General features: G+C 47.9%; 1 protein-coding gene across 2 annotated transcripts; it reads right to left on the bottom strand.

The window, feature by feature from the left end:
- Positions 1-249: 249 nt before the first annotated feature.
- Positions 250-19,009, bottom strand: LOC107217012 (protein Wnt-6-like). 2 transcript variants are annotated; one of them, XM_015654360.2, is made up of 5 exons: positions 17,925-19,009; positions 11,518-11,738; positions 2,473-2,598; positions 1,856-2,058; positions 250-1,722 (listed from the first exon to the last, which is right to left on the bottom strand). In XM_015654360.2, exons 1-5 carry the CDS (start codon positions 17,990-17,992, stop codon positions 1,261-1,263), a joined length of 1,080 nt encoding a protein of 359 aa, XP_015509846.2. In that variant the 5' UTR covers positions 17,993-19,009; the 3' UTR covers positions 250-1,260. The 2 variants fall into 2 exon arrangements, with proteins under 2 accessions (XP_015509846.2, XP_046586047.1); XM_046730091.1 differs by having other exon boundaries at positions 2,479-2,598.
- Between the last annotated feature and the right edge of the window lie 950 nt (positions 19,010-19,959).

Genomic DNA, 19,959 nt, shown 5'->3' with positions numbered 1-19,959 from the left:
GTCTAAGTTATTCCAATTAACGACTTCCACACACATCAAGACATGCGAGTAAACCTGCGCCGTTTACCTTTTAACCTCCAACTTTGGCGCAGAATACCCTCGTCAAATTCAATTTGTGAATGAATTTATCATTTTTTTTTTTTCTTGTATTTGCTAGCGGATTAATTCCGCTAATAGTTGTTAAGTACATGTAGCAGTGAGAAAGAGTGTAGAATTATTCGCTGTAAGTAAGATGATCGAATGATTAAATATGTTTTCATTTTTGTATTTTTTCAGATTAATATATCAGTCTTATGTACAGAGGATAGTTAGGAAAATATTGTTGTCATTATAAGGCACTTGATGGTAATACAATTAATGAACGAAGACCAGCTATTGAGTCTCAGATTTCTACATATTTTATAGCATAGCTAAGCAAATTTATCATCAATTAATCATTAAATATATATTATTCAACCTATAGCAGCGGATAATATGTAATGTTAGTCGGCTCGATGAATGCTGACGATACTTGAATATTATACATCGATTAAATACGGAGAAGCTGGAATAGGCGCTAGAATATGAAGCTAAGAATTTTATCAAATAGAAATACGATTTCCTGTTTAGAGGAAATAAAAAATATAGCAATGATATTTTTTCTTCACCATATCTCTTACACTATTGTAATTTATTGACTATGCTTCGCGATGGGACCGACAAATTTCGGGCAGAACGATACACGACCGAAATTTATACACATTATACATAATAACCTAATTAATCACATAGAACATACATCACAACGATCAATAATTATTATGGCAAGACAAAATTATATGTATATATATATATGTGTGTGTGGGTATATATTTATACATACAAATTACAAATAAAAGATGTACATGTACGTAAAAACAGATCGATTATCTCCCCCCTCGCCTTCTCTTCCCACCTCATTTTCTCTCTCCTCGAAGTGTTCAGAACGGCCAAGTGTTATCAACGTATAATTTCCGGTGAATTATGCTTACCTGTGTGCGATTTAATCGTGACGTTAAACGCGAAATGAGACATGCGTATTAACAGTAAAATAACAGAGTCTATAAACGCTGATTAAACGATAGGAAATGACGCGACGAGGTTTCCTGAGAACGATCGGAAGAAGAATCGACATTATTCTTTCTTATTTTTATTTTCTATGTATTGATTTTTCTTTTTTCTTTCCTCTTTCGTCACTCTCTGAAACACGGGTCAGATGAACCTGGAGACCGAGATCCTCGTTCAACGACACGTGTTTACCGACATTTTGACGACGCACGTGTTGCACGTTACTTCGCAGCACCACTTGAACCTACAATGACAGTTGACCTTCTCCTTGACGACTTTCGTGTCGTAACCGCGACCGCAACAAAGAAGCTCGCAGCCCTCGACGCCGGGGCTCGTGGCGTTGCACTGCCTACCCTGAGTCCCGAGGGAGCCGGTCTTCCTGTTCGGCTTGCAAAAGTCCGGCGAGTCCTCGCTGTAAACGAGGTCGAAACGACCGGGAGGCTTGATCGTCGGACCCTCGGTTATAAAGCTGTGACCGTCGTTGCTCGGTATCACCTTTGCCGCCCCGTCGAACGAGTCCTTAAGACGATTGCCGACCTCGCGAAACGGGGGCATCTTCCTCCAGCAAGTACGAACGGTGCACGAACCCGAGAGACCGTGGCACTTGCACTCGGTGCGCATGAAATTTTTCACTGCCTGAGAAACGAGAGAATGTAGGCTGACTGTGAGATGACTTCGACCTGGGAAGGGGGGCTGGAGGTATGACGGAAGGACTCTCGATTTAGAGGTTCGGGAAGAGGTGTCGACGGCTTGAGAGAGATCGACTCACCAGACGACCGGCGTCGTTGTTGTGCAGCTTCACCAGCGTCTTGATGTCGCTGCGTTTCCGGTACGGCGCGTCCATGAAATCTCGGGACTTTTTGAAACCGAAATTCACGTTGTCCCCGCACCCGCCCCACTCCCATTCACCCTCCGCCAAAGGATTTTTGGTTCGATCGGGTGCTCGGCTTGCTGCTTTTCCACCGCGATTTCCTGCGCACAGGCGATCACCGTTAAACGAGACATACACGGTGTTTTTATTCAACTGTCTTTCCCGAAACAACGATCAAGTCCAAAGTCAAAGTGAAACGATTCACCAACGATGCTATTTCAGATCTTACAGCCAGCCAGCAACGTTTCAACAGCGTCACAATTGTCTCTAAGAATAAGCAGGTCTGATACAGATTCTTGAGTAATGAGTTTCCGATCGTATTTTAAACCCTGTTAATTTTCATCAAATTAAATGATACAAGTGTACGAACTAAGTCCGCGACTAAAACTTTCACGTTTGCTGCCTTGGTTGAAATTAATGTAGAAGCTTTACTCAATCCGTCTGCATGATTGGAATGACACAGGTGACGAGAAGGTTAAAAAAGCTTAATTTGAAAGTGGCGAAACGATACTTACTCCTACCTTTGCTGATAGTTTTGTCACACGAGCACTCGACGAGGTGGCCCATGGTGCAGGCCCTGGTGACAGCGTGAGTGATCCCAGCAGCCGTGATGGCGTTTATGAAACCTGTCTCTCTCGTGTCTAACGTAAGATGGAGAAAAGAAATTAGATTGCACTTAAAAATAAAAGGATATGCAGTATAACGATAATGAGAAAGTAAAATACACTCGTGTAATAAATCAATGCGCGGTGATCGAAGCCAGGAATGATTAATTAAATACTGCAAGATGAATCTCTGAGATTCATATCACGAGATCGGGTATTATTGGGTGATGAGAGTGGGAACCGGATCAGAGATGCAAAGGCAGAGATGCGTTTAATATTGACGCGATGAATCGATGTGTATCGAGTGAATTAAATAAATAAACGCCGAAGGATTAAAAGATCAGATCGAATGGATCGAAAACAAATCGGATTACACATCATTAAACGGATAAGACAATTAGAGCTTGTGAGAGCCGATGAAGGGGATAAATTAATTGCTGCCCTCCGGGCTTGAGAAGGATCCGACCGTCCAGACCGGGTACCGATCGGCCAATCAACTCCTCTAACTGTATCGACCTGCAGCGGTAACAGATGGGAGTCAATCCCGTACCAACATGTAGTTTCAATTACCTATCGAAAAGTTTCCTCCTCTTAGCCACCGGCGCGGTATAAATTTCAAGCCCCGTAAAATCGTCGACCCGTGGGTTGCGAATTGAGTTAATTTCGCCGTGACGTTTTCGCGTTTAGAAACCATGCGCGTGACTGTGGGTTACACGTTATACGGGACGAGGTGAGACGATATCGGGGGGGGGGGGGGGGGGGGGATAAAGATCGCGGAGGAAGTTGCAGGGTCTAAAGACGTCGCGCCGGGTGGCTACAACGTTTATGTACTTCACGGTGGCTTTTTACAACGAACACGTGCCGATGTAGGCCATCTCTGAATAACACTAATTACGGTAAGCAGTTTGTTGTGAATTACCATACGCCGATCTCCTAGGCTCCGCTTGAGCGAGATCTGGTTTTATTGGGCCGTACTGGAGCGATACAAGGCGTAATTTAATGTCTATCTTACTCTAATATCTTTCCGCGCAACAAGGCATCTGACGCGTCGTGATAAACCGCGTGCGTAATAACCCTCGATTAACCGGCCTCTCTCGAGGCGATTCCTCGACTTCTGCTCCGTACACTGGAGGCAGACGGCAGCTTGCAACAGAGGCGAGAGAGAAAGATGAACCGAGACGGCTGCGGACGGTAATGAGATTAATCTCACAATTTTCTTCGCGAGGATGTACCCGGCAGATCCGAGAATTTGTTCCCGGGTACGAAAGCCCTTACCGAGTAGTACGAACGAGGAGTGCACGAGGGCGAGGAATGCAAAGACAGTCTCGGGGGTAATCACGCGGACGTTAAACAACCGGATTTAATTGCAGCGCCGAGTCACTCGTGAGATGAGATGTTGGCACGAAAAGAGAAGAAGAGAACGATCGGCGGTTATACGACGTTCAAAATAAACGACCGATTGAAAATATTCGGGATAAGCCCGATACTCCGAGGTACTTGACACCATGGCGCCGTATACATATACCCAAGGATATAGAAAGGATTCCGGTATCTTCGTACACAGGCGTAGCCGTGACGCGATCCAGGACGACCAGGATCCAGGGCTTGGCACTCCGACCTGCAAGTACAATGCCACTCGAGTACATCGCTTTTGCGACAGACGAGACGCGCGACGCTCTTCCAAGGCTCGGTTATGTCGCACTATCGTCGTATATCGGCAGGTCGACGAATGAATATTGTTCACTCGGTATACGAGTTCCTTACACAATCCGAAACAATTCAAACGGAAGGTCGCTTGGGAGCTCTCGCACGGTCCTCGCTCTCACAGTGGCCAACCGATGCGAGCCCAAATCCAGACCCGAACCCGGTCCTTCGTTCGTTCTTTCGTTTGCCCGCCGTGTCCAACCATGGGTGCACTGGGTGGGACCCGGAGCGTATTGGATTTCACCTGTCACGTTACCACTCCATCATTAGCGCACAATGCGTCAAGCTCTGTACCCTTTCAGTGAGCGCACTAGATTACACAGTTTTACCCTTACCGTGGTACGGACGAGCATCCGGGCTTTGCAAATCGGATGCCGATTACCAAAATCTTGAGCCCGGTACCGGGCTGGGTGTGTAAGTAACGATCACGAAGGAGTTCTTTCTCTTTTACCCTCTCCGTTTGCTTTTTTCTGGTTTTTGTTTCGTCGTTTCTTTTCTCTACGTCTCCCTCTCTGTCTCTCTCTCTCTTTCTCCCTCTTTCTCTGTCTCGCTCTCGCTCTCCTTCCATCTCGCTCCGCGCTCCTTCCCTGAGCCACGATATCTCCGTGCGATCGATGGAATTAACTCATACAAGGTGGAATGTTTCTCCAATTACGGTATCCACCTTGTGTCTGCAGGAAAGACGACTGCAGGCCCGTCTCACGTATAAATCTCCCCGAAAGATCCATCGTCACGGTAGTCGTGGTACAGGAGCTGATTCGAGTTTGCGTCACTCTTCGAACGGCCGCAATACATCAGCGGAATGGCTCTCCGAGTCTCGGGACCGGACATTACGAATCCACGAAACACACGCGTCTGGCCTACGGATACGCGTAGGTACCAGGTCTAGAAACGACGACGATGACATGACGCGATCCGATGTTCCTGAATTGCGGAGTTCTGCGTGGACGCAATAAGCCGAGGCTAAGTCACGTGGAAGTTGGTCGAGGGAGGTGAGGCGGGGTTAAGGGCTGGCGGGGAAGGGGTTATACACGTTAAGCACGGTTCACCGTGGTTCCCATGGATTCCAGCCGGGTATCTTTAGCACGAATCGACGGAGCGACGTAGCGACTGGACCTTGGCTGCCACCGCCCGCGTATCTTCTGATGCATCAACTCACCTTTCAGTGTGTATTTAAGCGATACGATACTCTTATATACGAGTTGATCTGATATGGAAAGCGAAAGGTCCGAAGGGAAGGCAGGCAGTAGAGAAGACGGCAGCACCATCATCAGCAGCTCCTTAGATCCAACCGTGACGGAAGCGTCGTTTCGCCTCCGGAGAAAGACGAGCCGAGCCGGCTCCGCTACCTTCTCCATTATTCCGCGATACACGCACTTTTCTGCCCTTCTTGTCCGCGCTCCTTTCATCTTGCAACGACGAAAAAGCACCGAGTTCCCTCAGTCACCTCGCTCTGGATCGGCGTAACATACGTACTCCGAATGCAAAATAGACCGTCCCGATCCCAGCCAGTGCGATCCTCTGCACTCGTATTCGTGCGGCGTGCGGGCTTACGGCTCAAGCTGCCGGCGGACCGCGAAGAGGATGATCACGATGCGTCAGGTTAACCGAGGATCGAGTCCCGCGCGTGTATCTGTTACGTGAACATTATCGGTGGCTTTGAATCACTTCGGATCAATTAGACAGGCGAGGATCGTTATCGCGGCAGTGCAGGTTGCAGCCAGGTGCGTCGGATACTTCGAGCCAATTATCAACATTCTACCAGATTCGCGTACCTACGCACCAGAGGGTAATACTTATTTCCGAATCCCCCTCCCCCGTGGTTTCTTTAGCTCGAGACTTTGGCGTCTTCACCTTGGAATTACGATCGAATAAGGAACGAGGTTTAATACCAGCGAGCGTTGCCTCTACGGTGGAGAATTATACGACGTTCACGCATGATGGCATTGCGCACTGCGGCAGGTTGCAACGGTGCAGCGGCCGGAGGGTGCAGGGGACGTTCACGATCGAGTGATTTATGGAGGGAGTCAGGAAAGCACTCGCATTCGTTAATCTCTGGCCAATTAATCGATCACCGATTACGCAATAGCCATGCTTACTTAGACCATATAGTTAAACGTCTGTAAGCTGCGGTCTTGCGGATTTACCGCCGCTGACGTAAATGGTATTGAGCGCGCTGCGTGCCGCGGCGGCAATACGTTTCGAGAGCCTAGATTTATCGGACACCATAGCGTAGCTAACTTCTTGCCGATAGATTATTATACAGCGAGGATGTCCTCATCGATTGACCGAGTGATGCATAATTTTGCTCGCGGTGAAAGGAGCCGAGGAGAGAAAGCGAGAAAGTGATTTTTCTCCGCGGCGTGTGTTTCGTTTCACGTTGTCTCCGCCTCTGTTGGGGGAAATTAAAAAGCAAGCGATTGTAGTTTATTTGACAATGAGATCGAGCGGCCGGACCTTTCTTCGCGTGGTTATCTCTTATCTGGCGACATAAAGCGCGCAAATCGTTCGATGGGAATACATTCAACGAAAGCTAAACGAGAGAATAGCGAGCGAAGAGGCTATTTCTGTACGATCCGAGTCGCGGCCTCACCGACCATTTCCAATAAATACTAACTGGACGCATGAATACCTCCGCGATGAGAATGACCGAGTGATAAAAATCCCGCAGGCAGCAATGACCAAGTGTGGCTTGTTCCCGATTTTTTTCACTCTCTTGTTTTCTCCTCCCCGACCTGTTAATACACTTTATTTTCCACCCTCCCCATCGCCCCTCTTCGAATACCCAGCAATTTTTATGCATCCGGCAATGATTCGCGGATCGCGATGGAATTTCTCATCCGGGTAAGACCCGCAGCCGTCTCCATCGCGAACGAGCGAAGAGAGACGCGAGCACCGCGGCGGTGCGGCCGCAGGAATACCTCGGTAATTACTGCTGAGATGGAATTGTGAATGTTCGCAATTCTAAGCATTCTGTCGTCATTTTTCAAACGGAAAGCACTGCTCAGGATTCTTTCCCCATTCTGCAGGAACCGCGATTCGCCGCTGCACGCGCCCCGTGCACGAGATAATCGCGTACAGATCAAGCTCGTCGACGCTCCGCAACTGAAACGAAGATATGAAAAATAGCCGCGTTTTCCGCGGGGTCATTTTGAGGAGGATTGTACCCCCGGTGATCCGCGCGGCGTGGAATGCTCCCGGGCAAAAGATCGGGGGTGAGTAACATCGGAGATACATTGCCGGTACATCGCCGTGTCCCTTGGAACCACAAAGGATTGACAACAGCAAACAGTTTAGTGTCCCTTACGTTTATTGTACCGGGGCTACCGTACTTTAACTTAACTTTTACTGCACCGAAGGCGGTGGACAGATCTGTTACTCTTCGGCGTTGAGTCCGGTCTGGGAACGCTGACATTTGAATGCATCGCCCCGACAGATCCAAGGAGGCGCCCTCCTCGCCCACCCCCGCAACTCACCGTCGCCCGACTCGAGCCCAAGGAGAGGTTCGTTCCCCGCGACGCGGTTCGGCTCCGGCGACGGGCGCTTCTTAAGAGAGCGCAGCTTCCTCCCGGCGGAATGAAAACCAAGAATTTTCGGTGCCCGGGAGGTAATTGCGCCGTGCGGTATGAGGGAATTTGATTTTCTCCGCGTAAGGACGCGGAACGGGGATCGCTGGCCGACCTGAAATTACTGCACTTATATGTAAACAGGGGACATAAGCCGATATCTAAGGACATAAAAATTGAAGTTTAAACGTAATAAATGCCGGTGGCGGAACCCGGTGGTCCTTGCAAATTACCGACAAGGACCCACGTATTCTTTCACATCCATTCGAACGTATCTCTAATAAGGGGGACAAATTAAGCCAAGTCCCTCGTAACCAGAGGCTCTGACATTATTTCGCAGTAAACCTTGCCGAGAGAACATCGTTAGCGGAGAGACCGAGAAGCTGATAGACCCGGAGACCTTGCCGGGTTCGGAATACTTTTTAAAAGTATAGGTACCAAGATACAGGTGGAGATATAACGCGGTCCGAAATAAAACTAAAGATCCACGGAGCGGCGCGTGGTTAAACCCCAGCTGCGGCGGAAATCTCCAACGGTTAACGAATCAACGAATTAATTAACAAATGAACTCAACAACCCCCGACGTAATTCTCCCGCGTAATATTTTCATACACTACATCATTGGCACGGCTTTCACAGTTATCCGCTAAGCATTTTACCCTCCACGTAGGTACCTTTTATCGTAAGCGTGCACTAATATTCACCGTTTGAGAAAAGGGGCGTCTGTTATCGAAATCACGCGGCTATCGGACGAGGCTCCGAGATAATACTTTCAATGGAATTTATAAGCCGTATAAATTCCGCTCCGTACGCCTTATCCTGAGGCCGATGGCACAACGTCGGCTCTTCGTTGCATCTGATAGAACTGCTGCGCCAGGTGACGTGTGGTAATAAGAACTTATGGCCGGACGCGAACCCGGCAACCGTTAGCGAACCCGTGCTAAGTGTTTTCCCTCCACGGGTGTTAACTAATACGTTTGTATGCATTCACGGCGCAACCCGCAGCTCGCTGCAGCCGACGATCACGAAGACGACTCAACGCGAACGACAAACAGATATTAACGCTCATCTCATCGACCGCCGTACAATAATCCTATGCATATATTTTTCGCACGAATACCCTGCTTGTGACATGGGATCGTTCGCAATTTAAGGGGCAGTGTTTTCGATTCGTTAGCAGTTATGAAAAAGAAGAAAAAGAAAAAAAACTACAAGGGGTAAAATCATTTTTCAATTTGAAGCTATCGGAAGACTGGGAATTCGCCGAATGACGTACGACGTGGGAATAAATCTTGGAACAAATAATAGCACTGAACGTTGGGCGAAATAAGGATTAAAAGGAGTGAGCAGGGACCGGGAAGGAAAAAGAAAATAATAATAGTGACGATGGAATTAACCCTAACAAATTCATAAAACGTGATTTCATCCTATATAGGATGCATTCAGAAGTTTGAAACATATGCACCGTGCACGGCTGAAAAAGGTCTACCCTAACTCAGGAGCAGAACCTCGATTAGTCCTTATCTGAGGATTAAGAGGGAAGCGGAATAAATTTTAATTTAGACTCGGAATTCCTACCAATTCTCTGGATAACTTTTAGGGGACGAGTGAGAGTGGGCGAGGAAGAGGGAAAGGGGCGAGGTTGGGTTGATTCCGGCTCATCAGGCTCAACATCTAAATCTCGGATCGCGTGTACCTATCAGATATCCCTTTCCTTTTAGTACCACCTGACAGATTGACATTGTCCGTCAGATATTAGTGGCAATGTGTTCCCCTAATTAAAGCCCTTAAGATACCCGCTATTCGTGATCAGATATCACGGCTAAATAATCGACCGAATACGTACGCGTGGACAGGGATATAATGATTATCCTTCAAACAAACCGAATCCCGGTTACACCGTGTAATGTATTACCGGCAATCGGAGCTCCGAATCTCGTTCCTTCGATCAACTTTCGTTACGAATAACACGAAACTAATTTTTTTACTCATCTTTCGCTGTTGTACTGCACTGACGGAGGCAATTGCGACTGAGAAAAGTCGAATACGGTAGCTCGAGGTCCGGGTCGCAGTCGTCATGACTGGCTGTCAACATTATGACCAATTTCGAGTCACCCTAGGGGCGTTCGCGTTAAAATACGACCCTCGGTGGGGTGGCATTGGTCTGCTGACGATTCGGGAACTAAGGGTCACTACGCGAACCTTTGTGAAGACCATCCTCCACCTGGCCACTGGTCGAGCTTGCGTCGCCCCTGCGACACCTCATAAACGAGACAATACGGCAGATTACGCGTCATTGGAAAGCCATAATTTTACGCCGGGCCTGACAGAGGGAAAAAAAGTTTTTCTTTTCAACGGTAAGATACCACGCGCGATTGAAAGGTCGGTGCAAAACAAGTCTCTGTTAAATTTTGACCAAGCGACATGCCTGTTGATGAATTTTTTTCAACGTTTGCTGAAAAATGTAAATCGAACATCCAACATTTCTTCCCCTGCAGATTATCAGACGAAAGCAATGCCGTTTTACGCCGTGTCCCTTTTTTCACCAGATCACGAAGACATCTGTCCAGTCAACAGGGGGTGCTCGGTACCGGGTGTCATATATTTTACGAAGGACTTCCCACGGAGCGCTGTCAACAAGGTAACAAGTTGCACTGCAGGTAGGTATGCATTTCGAACTTGAAAAATAAAATACGAGAGCTCCGCATACGGCTACGGAAGAGCCAGCAATGAAGATTTACCGAAGATCGGATTACCCGACGATCGAAGGCACCGATTAATTATTAATTGATTCCTTGTCCGATCTCGATTACCCAAATTTTTCTACCGGCTGAAAAGAATTCCAAACCTAACTGTAGTCGTTACATGACATAGTAGGTAGTGGGACTTTTCTTATTTCAGCCAGAATCGAGGTTGCTGTAAAGGAGCCTTTAAAAATTGACAGAGACAGCTATAGATTAAGCTTTATCTGAAGTAAAAAACTTGAGGTAGAAATTCCGACAAAATTTAGGTGGATCCCCCCCTCATTTTCCCTCTCTCTCTTTCTCTCACTGTTTCGTTCAGTTTCCTTTCCTTTCTTTTTCCCTTTCGGGTCTTGACGCCTATCTCAATTCCCTATTGACGTTTATTTATCTGGCTGCGTTTAATTTTTATGGGCCCGATCCACCGATAGGGTCAGGTAGCTCCTGCTGTGTGGTCCTCCGCTGATCCGACCTCTCCGCACGCAGCATCCCCTAATTGAGGGGCTGCGTGTACCGATAAGGTGAACATGGGCGTTAAACCCCAAGTGCTACCTACGAACTTCTGCCGGAGGATCACGCCGAGCCTCGAGGGACCCTTTAGTCTTTTCCGGAACAATCCTGGTCGATTTTATGGCTGATCGGTGCGGATTACCTACCAGCGCGACGACACGCCGCTCCTTTTTTCTTCTTCGTTCTCTTTTTCTCTATGTATCTCTTTTTTCCGTTGCCTTTGCCTTCTTCTTTTTCATCTTTTTGTTTTTTTTTTGAAGCAAGAACAGAACGAGAAAGAAGATATCGAATATCAATGTCACTTTGATCGTCTCGAAAATTTGTGGAACCGTGAACTTCGCGACGCATAGAGGGAGAGAAAGAAATGTGTGTGTGTGTGTGTGTCCCCTAAGATTCCTAGGATTTTTTTAAAAACTATCTCTTTCGCAGCTTACCTCGAAGTAAAATTTTCCTGAGGGAACGCCTGACCGTCGTGCAGTTCCACCTTCTGTTTCTGAACTGATGCTGACATTCCCTGGTGCCAACTTGAACCCCCTTCACAATTTCTTTCAGCAGCGCTGGCTCCTTCCGACAAATGTCGGCCAGCTTGCCCTTCAGTCTTCGCGTTTTTTTACACACCAGCATCGGGTCCATTACGACCTGACTTCCGGCGACCCTGAAAATGAAATTGAACCAATCGTAAGGAATGTTTTGGGAAGAAAATTAACATCAAGCTATGTTCTGGGTGAAATGCTACTTTCTTGAGTCTGTACATATCTCCCACGTTCACCTTGGCTTGAACTTTCCAAGGGCAAAGAAAACAGGGCGACCCTTGAGCTACCGCGAGAACGTAACTCAGTTGAAAATAATTTAGGGAAGCCACAAATCTGGCGAGCGACATGTAGCAGCATTTGCGACTAGGCGTCGTCGCGTATTTAGGCGAGGTCGTATCTCAGGGAAATGAAAAGTAAAAGAAGCCTGAGGGACAGGCGGATCAAGAGAAGGAGAACGGATGAGAAAGAGAGATTAAGCGGTCGCCAAATATCCGCAAGATGTTGTGTCTCTGTACTACCAGGGGAGAAACTGTCTGATCCAACGTTGTGATTTATATATTCGCTCGCCGCAAACTTGTTACTTTTTCGCCCACACAACTACGAAATACACAGTACGGGGTAAAATGTCGGAAACCACAGTGTTCGATGCTCGAAATTCGTTGACAAAAAAAAAGCATACAACGAAATGAAAAAATAAAAATTCATCGAAGTACCAGAAGTAAAAAATAAGTGACATGATCGTGAAAATTTTCGTTCATCCAATTTTTAAGGATTCCCAGATATTTCGATACATATTAAAGAACAACTGACTGTTTGAAATTGGAGGGAAATGTTCCAGTGGATAATTAAATTCAATAGTTATTTGACAGAGCGAAGAGCGTATAAAGTTGGACGAAATCATGGGGGGAGGAGAAAAAGTACGGAAAATATAGATATATATGTATGACCGAATACACAAACTCCGTGGTGAGTGATCAAAATTAGGCGTAATAAAATCTGTTTGTATATGTACTGAACTGGTGTTGCCACAGTTTGAGTGCTGACTGACGTCGTCAGCCTTGCACATCCGCGAAGCGGTTACTGAAATATAATTTAATGGTTTGTAGATTCGAATATTTATTTATTTTCTCTAATCGCACTCGCCTCACTTATACACCGGTGATAAGCGTAACCCAATTTTATCCTATATCTTGGAGATGATGAAGAGATGAAAAATACATTTTACAAAAATCCAAGAGCAAGCCTTACCAATGGTAAAATGAAATAAATTATCATTGTTGTTGTTGTTATTATTATTATCATTATTATTATTATTATTATTATTCTCCTCCTTTCCAGTATTTTTTCCTCGTCAAGGTCCGGGTTGAAAATTTGAAATAACAAATGAAAACCGAAAAGTGAGAGGAAAAAAATTAAAGCGTCGGGTGGATTGAATTGTACTTTATACGATTGAGTTGAATGATTTATCACGTCAATTGACGATGGGTGATTACGAAACAAGGCAAAGTGTTTGAAGAAGTATAAGTCTCTTTCTGTTCCTCTCTCTCTCTCTCTTTTTCTCTCGCTATCTCGCTCTCTCCCGTTACGAGCTAGGAATGCATCAGCGCCACTCACAGTTTCCGAGAACATGTAACGACTGACATAACAGTCACGTTTGCGTTAAAGTTACGGGCACCAGTGTATATTATGTTAAGCTGTTGGCAGAGAGGAGGGTGAGCCGAGTTGGTGCACGTATTTCACGACTGTTTGCCTCGGAGGAGTTGGCCCTCGCATAGGCAACCCTCTCGTGATCAAATAAACCTAAGAAGCCACCGATACAATGCACGAGATCATAAAATTATGAAATTACGACGTCCTCGTAAACACAAAGCGAAATATGGCTGCTAATTCTATTCAACGCGCGTAGTACTGCAACACCGTCACGCTATCGCACCGGTCCACCTCTGTACCTTCGCGTACGATCTACACGAGCGAACGATTCAATATATTCCGTGCCGATCGCGAAACCGGAATAAACTTTACTCGGCAATAAAAATACGTCCAATAATAAAACGAAATGCAGATAAATTTTTTTTCAATCATTTCGAATCATCTCATCCCACTCAACGCGAACCTGTCGCTGAGAATCGTGGGCAAGACTCACGAAGAAGATTCTCTCTACAGCTCTCCCTTTCTCTACGGTCTGACTTAGGATCAGATTTATCACGTCATTAGACGCACGGCATTCTTTTCGAGGCGTAGAGCTCCACGCTGTCTGGCGAAGAAGCTCTTCTCTTCAGGAACTGGACCTGTTACCCACCGGCACGGTTCGAGCTGCACACGTACGAACGAAGTTCACCGTCCGTACCCGAATGCGAAAATCCGCGAGGATTGCAGGATAGAAAAAGGAAAAGGCATCGCCGGGTATTATTCTTCTCGAGAAAGTCGCTTCGAATATGCCAGGAACAAGGCGTTCCTATCCTCGGCAGTGGTGCGGGAGACGTTTCAACTCGTGTGTATAAAAATCCAAAAAGGAATGGGACACGCGTTGAACACGCGAGGGGAATCTTAGCGACCGAGTCCAGGACTCTGCGGGAGTAGGACATCTCCGAGGAAACAAGTCGCGAGAATGTTGTCGATGTGGGAGGAAATTTTTCAACGATCGTGTTACGCCTCGGCGTTCCTCGGTGTCCCCGAGGACCTCTGGAGAAGCGGAATCGTAAGGGGGTAAGAATCGCGGCTGCGCCGGTTAATTTCCCTGGTAAGCAGAGTGACTCGTCAGCCGTCCCCTGCACCGATTGCGATATTTCCACTTCGATCCTGTCACAATAGGAGACCAGCCGAGGCTGTCGGTCGAGCCAGCAATGACACGCGTATCAGCTACCAGGACGGGATAAGGAATCGAGAGCGCTGGAACAAACCGCGGGTTTAACCGGGTGTGTAACAGGCGGTCGGGCCGAGGCGTACCTCGTGCTTGATTTACAGGGCCCCCCGTAGGTCCCCGTGGGTCCTGCGGGTCCGCGGGCCCCCGCGGGGGCCTGGAACCGAGCGGAGCAGACCGAGTCACCATAGGTGGATTTGTTACGGACGCGGCAGAGCAATGGGAGCGTGCTAATGCGGCTTAATGTTTTTTCGAACTACCCCTGCGTGCCGCCGCGGTCGCGGTGCGTCGCCTCTTTTTGGTAACGCGAGTAGACCGAAGTGAGGCCCGAAGCTTAGGGAGTTCCTTGCCCTCTTTACCGCCACTTTCGTAGCTTCGTTGCAATTAGCAGCCACTTTGTACCGAGTCGGTAACTGCGGCCGGTGCGCCATCCATGCGCGTATTAATCGTATGCCTAGTGAAAAGCTTCGAGCAGCTGTGGGATCAGAGAAACCGATCTGAAATCTAGCCTGAGATTAATGGGACTCGTTGACCACGGGGTCTTCAGCCGGCGGGCGTTCCTTCCTGGGTTATATTCGTCCAGAAATGCGGGAGTGATCAAGGTGCGTGTAGCTACGCCCGCACCTATATTTAATACGCGAAGAAGAGACCGTCGACGGACGTACCTCGCTGCTGCAGCGCCGCGTGCTCGAGTCAGAAGCGCGATTATACCTGCCTAGCCAAGTACTCGTACACCTACGTATCCCTGTTTGCGTTGGCACACAAACAATGTTTGCCCGATCATCATTCGTCGCGGGGATTATCGTACCTACTTTCGGGCGGAACCACTCGAGCCGTGCTCGAAAAGAGCCCCCCTCACGAGCCCATGGAATGAAAATTCCTCGATATCTACGCGGGGGAAAGAAGGACGATAACGATCGACCGGACGACGAAGAGTGAAACCACCGAGCGTCGATCGGCGTGCCGTGCGCGTGTCGATCCGCCGGTGGATCAAGAGCTCGGCGACACTCCGAGCGAGCCGAAGTGGCTAGGATTACTCGGGGCCCGGGGGGGTATCAGGTATTCAGGTGAGCAAACAAGCGGCGTCGATTCCCGCGGGAGGTGGGAGGAGGACCTCCACTCCTCGCGGACCATACCAACCAGGGCGGACTCGGAAGGCGACCCGGATCGTCCGGGACTCGGTGGACTGCCCACCGTGGCTCATTGGTTAACTTCACGATGGTGCCCCACCGAGCAATCTCGGTATATCGCCTCCGGTAACCACGGCAAGGATTTGTTATCGCGTCCGCGGGGCCCGAAAGAACCGGCGCAAAGCTACGCGGCTCAACGCCGTTTTACCGTAGGACGATGGTCTTTGGACAAGGGAATCTGAACCACGCCCGAACCAATAGCGAGCATCGTTCGTCTCCCCAAGGACGTCTTATCGCCGAGTAGTCGGTAGTTTGCCTTCGACGCGGCGAAAAACGCTGACCCGAACTAGCAGGGGGACTTTTTCTCCTCTTCAATCTGAATACGCCCGACAATTTCAGCTCGTGTGTGTATAAGTAGGTATCTCGTTCGGTTATACGGAATTCCAGCTTGCGATCAGCCAGTAGCCGTGGCGTAGTCGATGACCGTTGGGCTCTCTCTCTCTCTCTCTCTTTCTCTCCCGTCTCCGCTACGGGAGCGGTCGGCGTGTGTCGGGGGAACAAATTATACGCGATGCCGGAGATTTACGGGACACTTGGTGACGCGACGGAGAGACCATTGTCCGCCCTCCTTCTCTGTCTCTCTTTTGCTCCTATTGCTCTTGCCACGGAGAGACGGAGGTGCGGCGATTCGCGAAAAAACGAGAGAATGCCAGCCGAGGAAAAGAATCCGGTCCAGAGGTAATCGCCAACTATCCTCCGCTGATCCGACCATACGCTCATCCTCCGCGTCCAGAAACGCGAAGGAGAACGCGGCCAGGACCGAATTGAAAATTACCAACCACAAAGGACTTCTTATGTACCCTTAAATTAGACTCGAAGCTCGAATTGTTCTTTCCTCAAATCCGAAAATCGGGTCAAAATATTCGTCATCCTTTGATAATACGAACGCAGTTTAGATTCCGTGCGGCAATACCAAAGATGTGGGTACAGATTTGACTCTATATTTCATTATCCGTTTTTTACTCGTACCTTTCGTTGACAGTCATTGTTGTTGTTTTATTCGTGAATTTTCGAGATTCTCGCGGGAACTTGTCTCGTGACAGGCGCGATAAGAACCCTGATGTTATCTGACTCCAAATATTGACAAACTTAACGGGAGCAGAGAACCCTGACGAGCAAGAGCTGACTCTTTTATTTACGACAAAGATAGGAGGCTGACGCTTCTCGCGGCCGAGTCTTATGCAGTTTTGCAAGGTTCTCGGTGATCGTACCTGCAACGTGTAACTCGCCAGCAAAGAATCGATTAAAACGTGACGAGGAATTGTTTGTTATGTTACCAATGAAATTTGGTGGACGCGCAATTTGAGTCAAAGTCATTTTCTCACACCTAGGCCTGTTTACGAAGGCGAGAAGGGCGGAGAGAGCAGAACGCAACAAACTTAAGCCTATATGCATTACAGATGACTTCTGTTTGTTTTCACCCTCTCTTTATGGCTATCATGTGTTACCAGGCCCATGCAACGCCACTTGACTCTTTTACTTTTACTTTTTTAAGCCTCAAGTTCCACTATTGCTCAACCATTCACCGCACTAATTTACTTCCGTTTGTGTCCACTGTTAAGTGAGTTTGAGCCATCGTTTACGGTCACGCTTTTAAGAGAACTCGTTCACGTCGCTAAAAGCAGAAAAAATGTGAGCGAAGATCGTTCGCATTGTGCTCCAAAAAAGGATTGATAGTACAAGATCTATGCAAATTACCATATGTCCATGGTCTGAATACTGTCTTCATTGGTCCGAATTATTATACAGAAATCGAAACTCTTCGCGAAGAGCTATGAATCCACTTTGATCCACTGTCCACGATACAGGGTTTATTATTTTTTTGCAAGCACGCGATTTTATAGTTGCGATTTACAAAAACATGGCTCCGCCTTGATCCAACAAAGAGTGGGGAAAAAATTTCAGTAATAGAATCGAGAGATTTCAGGACAGAGCACAAGCCATTAGTCTCATCCGGACTGACAGCTTTATTTACGAAGAGATGTTATCGATATATACGGTCCAGCGTAGCCTAGGTTATGCTCCGAATCCCATGAATTCCGAGTTTTGAAGTTTCGAAAAGGTCTTATTCGCAAAACAGAAATGAAAACAAGAAATCGGTAATGTACGGATTTTTCGCTATTTCTTTATACCGAAAATATCCTCACACGCTTCTAGTGGATCGAGCAAGCTTAGCACTTAGAAAATAAATTATACGGGAAAGAGGGTTCGAGCCTCTAGATGTTTAATAAACTTTAAAATCAGGATGAGGGACTCACCAAAGAGATCCGGTGATCGGAGTAACGAGTAACAGGCAAATCGCCACCAGGACGGTACGCATCTCCATTCCCTGAGATAGACTCGGAGATCTTCTCCGAGGCAAAAAATCCCTCACCGAATAACGCGTTTCTCCTAATTCACCTCGATTCTATAACAGCATCGGCATCTACCTGCGTTGACTTTTCGCTCTTCGTGTTTTTTATTTGTATATTCGCTTGTATCGCTAGTCACTCCGCATCCCCAATCGAATCGATGATTCCAGCTCTTTTGCAAGTTTGTAAAATGTTTACACGTTTTTGAAAAATCGTCGCGCACTTCGGCACAGGATTATCGGTAGAAAGGTCCCTCAAGCTGTGTCGATAACCGGCAACCCATATCGATGTACCTCCGTCATTCTTTTATCGTTGATTCACTTTATCTTCATTTTGACGAACATCACTCAAAGTTTATACTCCTCTGCAAGGTCCGTTTTTTAATACGTAGAGAAGAAGGGAGATGGAGAGACAGCTGAGAAGGAGGAACGACGACAAATTGACGAAGCACTCTGTTGGAACTCCGAGAACGGCGAGTCAGCGGAAAGCGGTAGGGACGATTTAATTCGATCGCGAAGTTTTTGAGGCTAGTTTGAATGCGACGGTAAAGCCGTTGCGTTAAAAAACTGGAAAACTTGACACGCGAAGCGGCCTGCAGAACTGTGTCACCCGGATCTTTCGGTCTTCCGTTACCCCCACTATGAAACCCACCATAGAATCCCCACCACTTTGATGAAATCGGCTCGAGCTACCTCAGCTGCCGATCGGAACTTCCAGGTCCGGAATCAACTACCCCTGGAGCAGGTGGATCTTCGCCGGTGTGACAGGTAGGTACTCTCCTCGACGATCAATCGATCGCCTCGTCGCCGGTTCCAGGTGGATAATCCATGAAGGGATGAGGATCACCACGAGGATGCGTCGCGGACGAACCGAGTGCGAAGGTAACGTGCGGTTGCCCAATCTCGGAGATTACTTTAAATGCCGCGAAGATGTATCGAAAGGTAAGAGTATGGGAAAGGACCGGCAGAAGTAAGCGGCTGATTCTTGCTGAGCAACGGTCCACCTTAAGACTGCGGCGAGGCAGGTGAGCGCCACGTCGCGGCAAAAGACCGCACCAAGCCCCTCTTATGGTCCACGAGAGTCGGCGGGATGCTGTGAACGCGGAGAAGAGGCCGCGAGACCGCGAGCCCAGGAGGCACCGTTCGCGGGTCTCGTAACAGCTTCGCGGCTAGACGCGGAGACGAGAGAAACGACCGGGCTCTAGTCTCTTGCGACTACGATAACGCGGCTCTGGGCATGCGCCGATCCACCACGATGTACACTCGTACGATTATCGTATTTCGCCTCTTCGCAACCTCGAGTTGCCTTTCGGTCCGGAGGAACGACGCGCCGAGGTCCTAAGCGTGATCCAGCGGAAGCAGTGCACCGGGTATGCCGCGGGACTTGATTATCCTTCCACCTCCGGGGTGCCGGCAGGTTGGACGAATTACTCACGTGCGTCATGCTTGAGCAGCGTGTCACGAAGCGTCGAAACGCGGTCGAGGTACGAATGAGCGGGGAAGGGTGGGCCCCGCCTCTTATCTAAACTGCCATACCACCTTCATCTTATCCAGTTCGGCTCGGAGGCTTTGGTATTTTGTAACGGAGACGTTTCCCTGCACCCTGGGAAGCTGTGAACTCTTCAGGGTCCCTAAAACTGAAAATCACTTTCAGACTCAGTTGTAACACTTTTCACATTCTCGACTAATATACCTGTGCTGCCGGAGATTCTAATTTCAACCCACTTAATCTTTAAAACCTACGCAGACGTTTGGTCAGCACTCTGATTCGTTGAGAAAGTTGCGATAAGAAGAACGTATACAAAGGAACAACGATATTTTTACGCAAAAAATAAACCCAACGATAAAGTTTTCAGTAAGGAAATTCTTCTTTTCTTATCGCATAGTTTCTCCTTTTACACTGACGTTTCGAGGACGTTACCCGCTGTCAATTGGTCTGCAAC

The sequence above is a fragment of the Neodiprion lecontei genome, chromosome 2, assembly GCF_021901455.1.
Source record: "Neodiprion lecontei isolate iyNeoLeco1 chromosome 2, iyNeoLeco1.1, whole genome shotgun sequence".
Lineage (NCBI taxonomy): Eukaryota > Metazoa > Arthropoda > Insecta > Hymenoptera > Diprionidae > Neodiprion > Neodiprion lecontei.
This window is presented reverse-complemented; position numbering and strand designations above follow the sequence as displayed.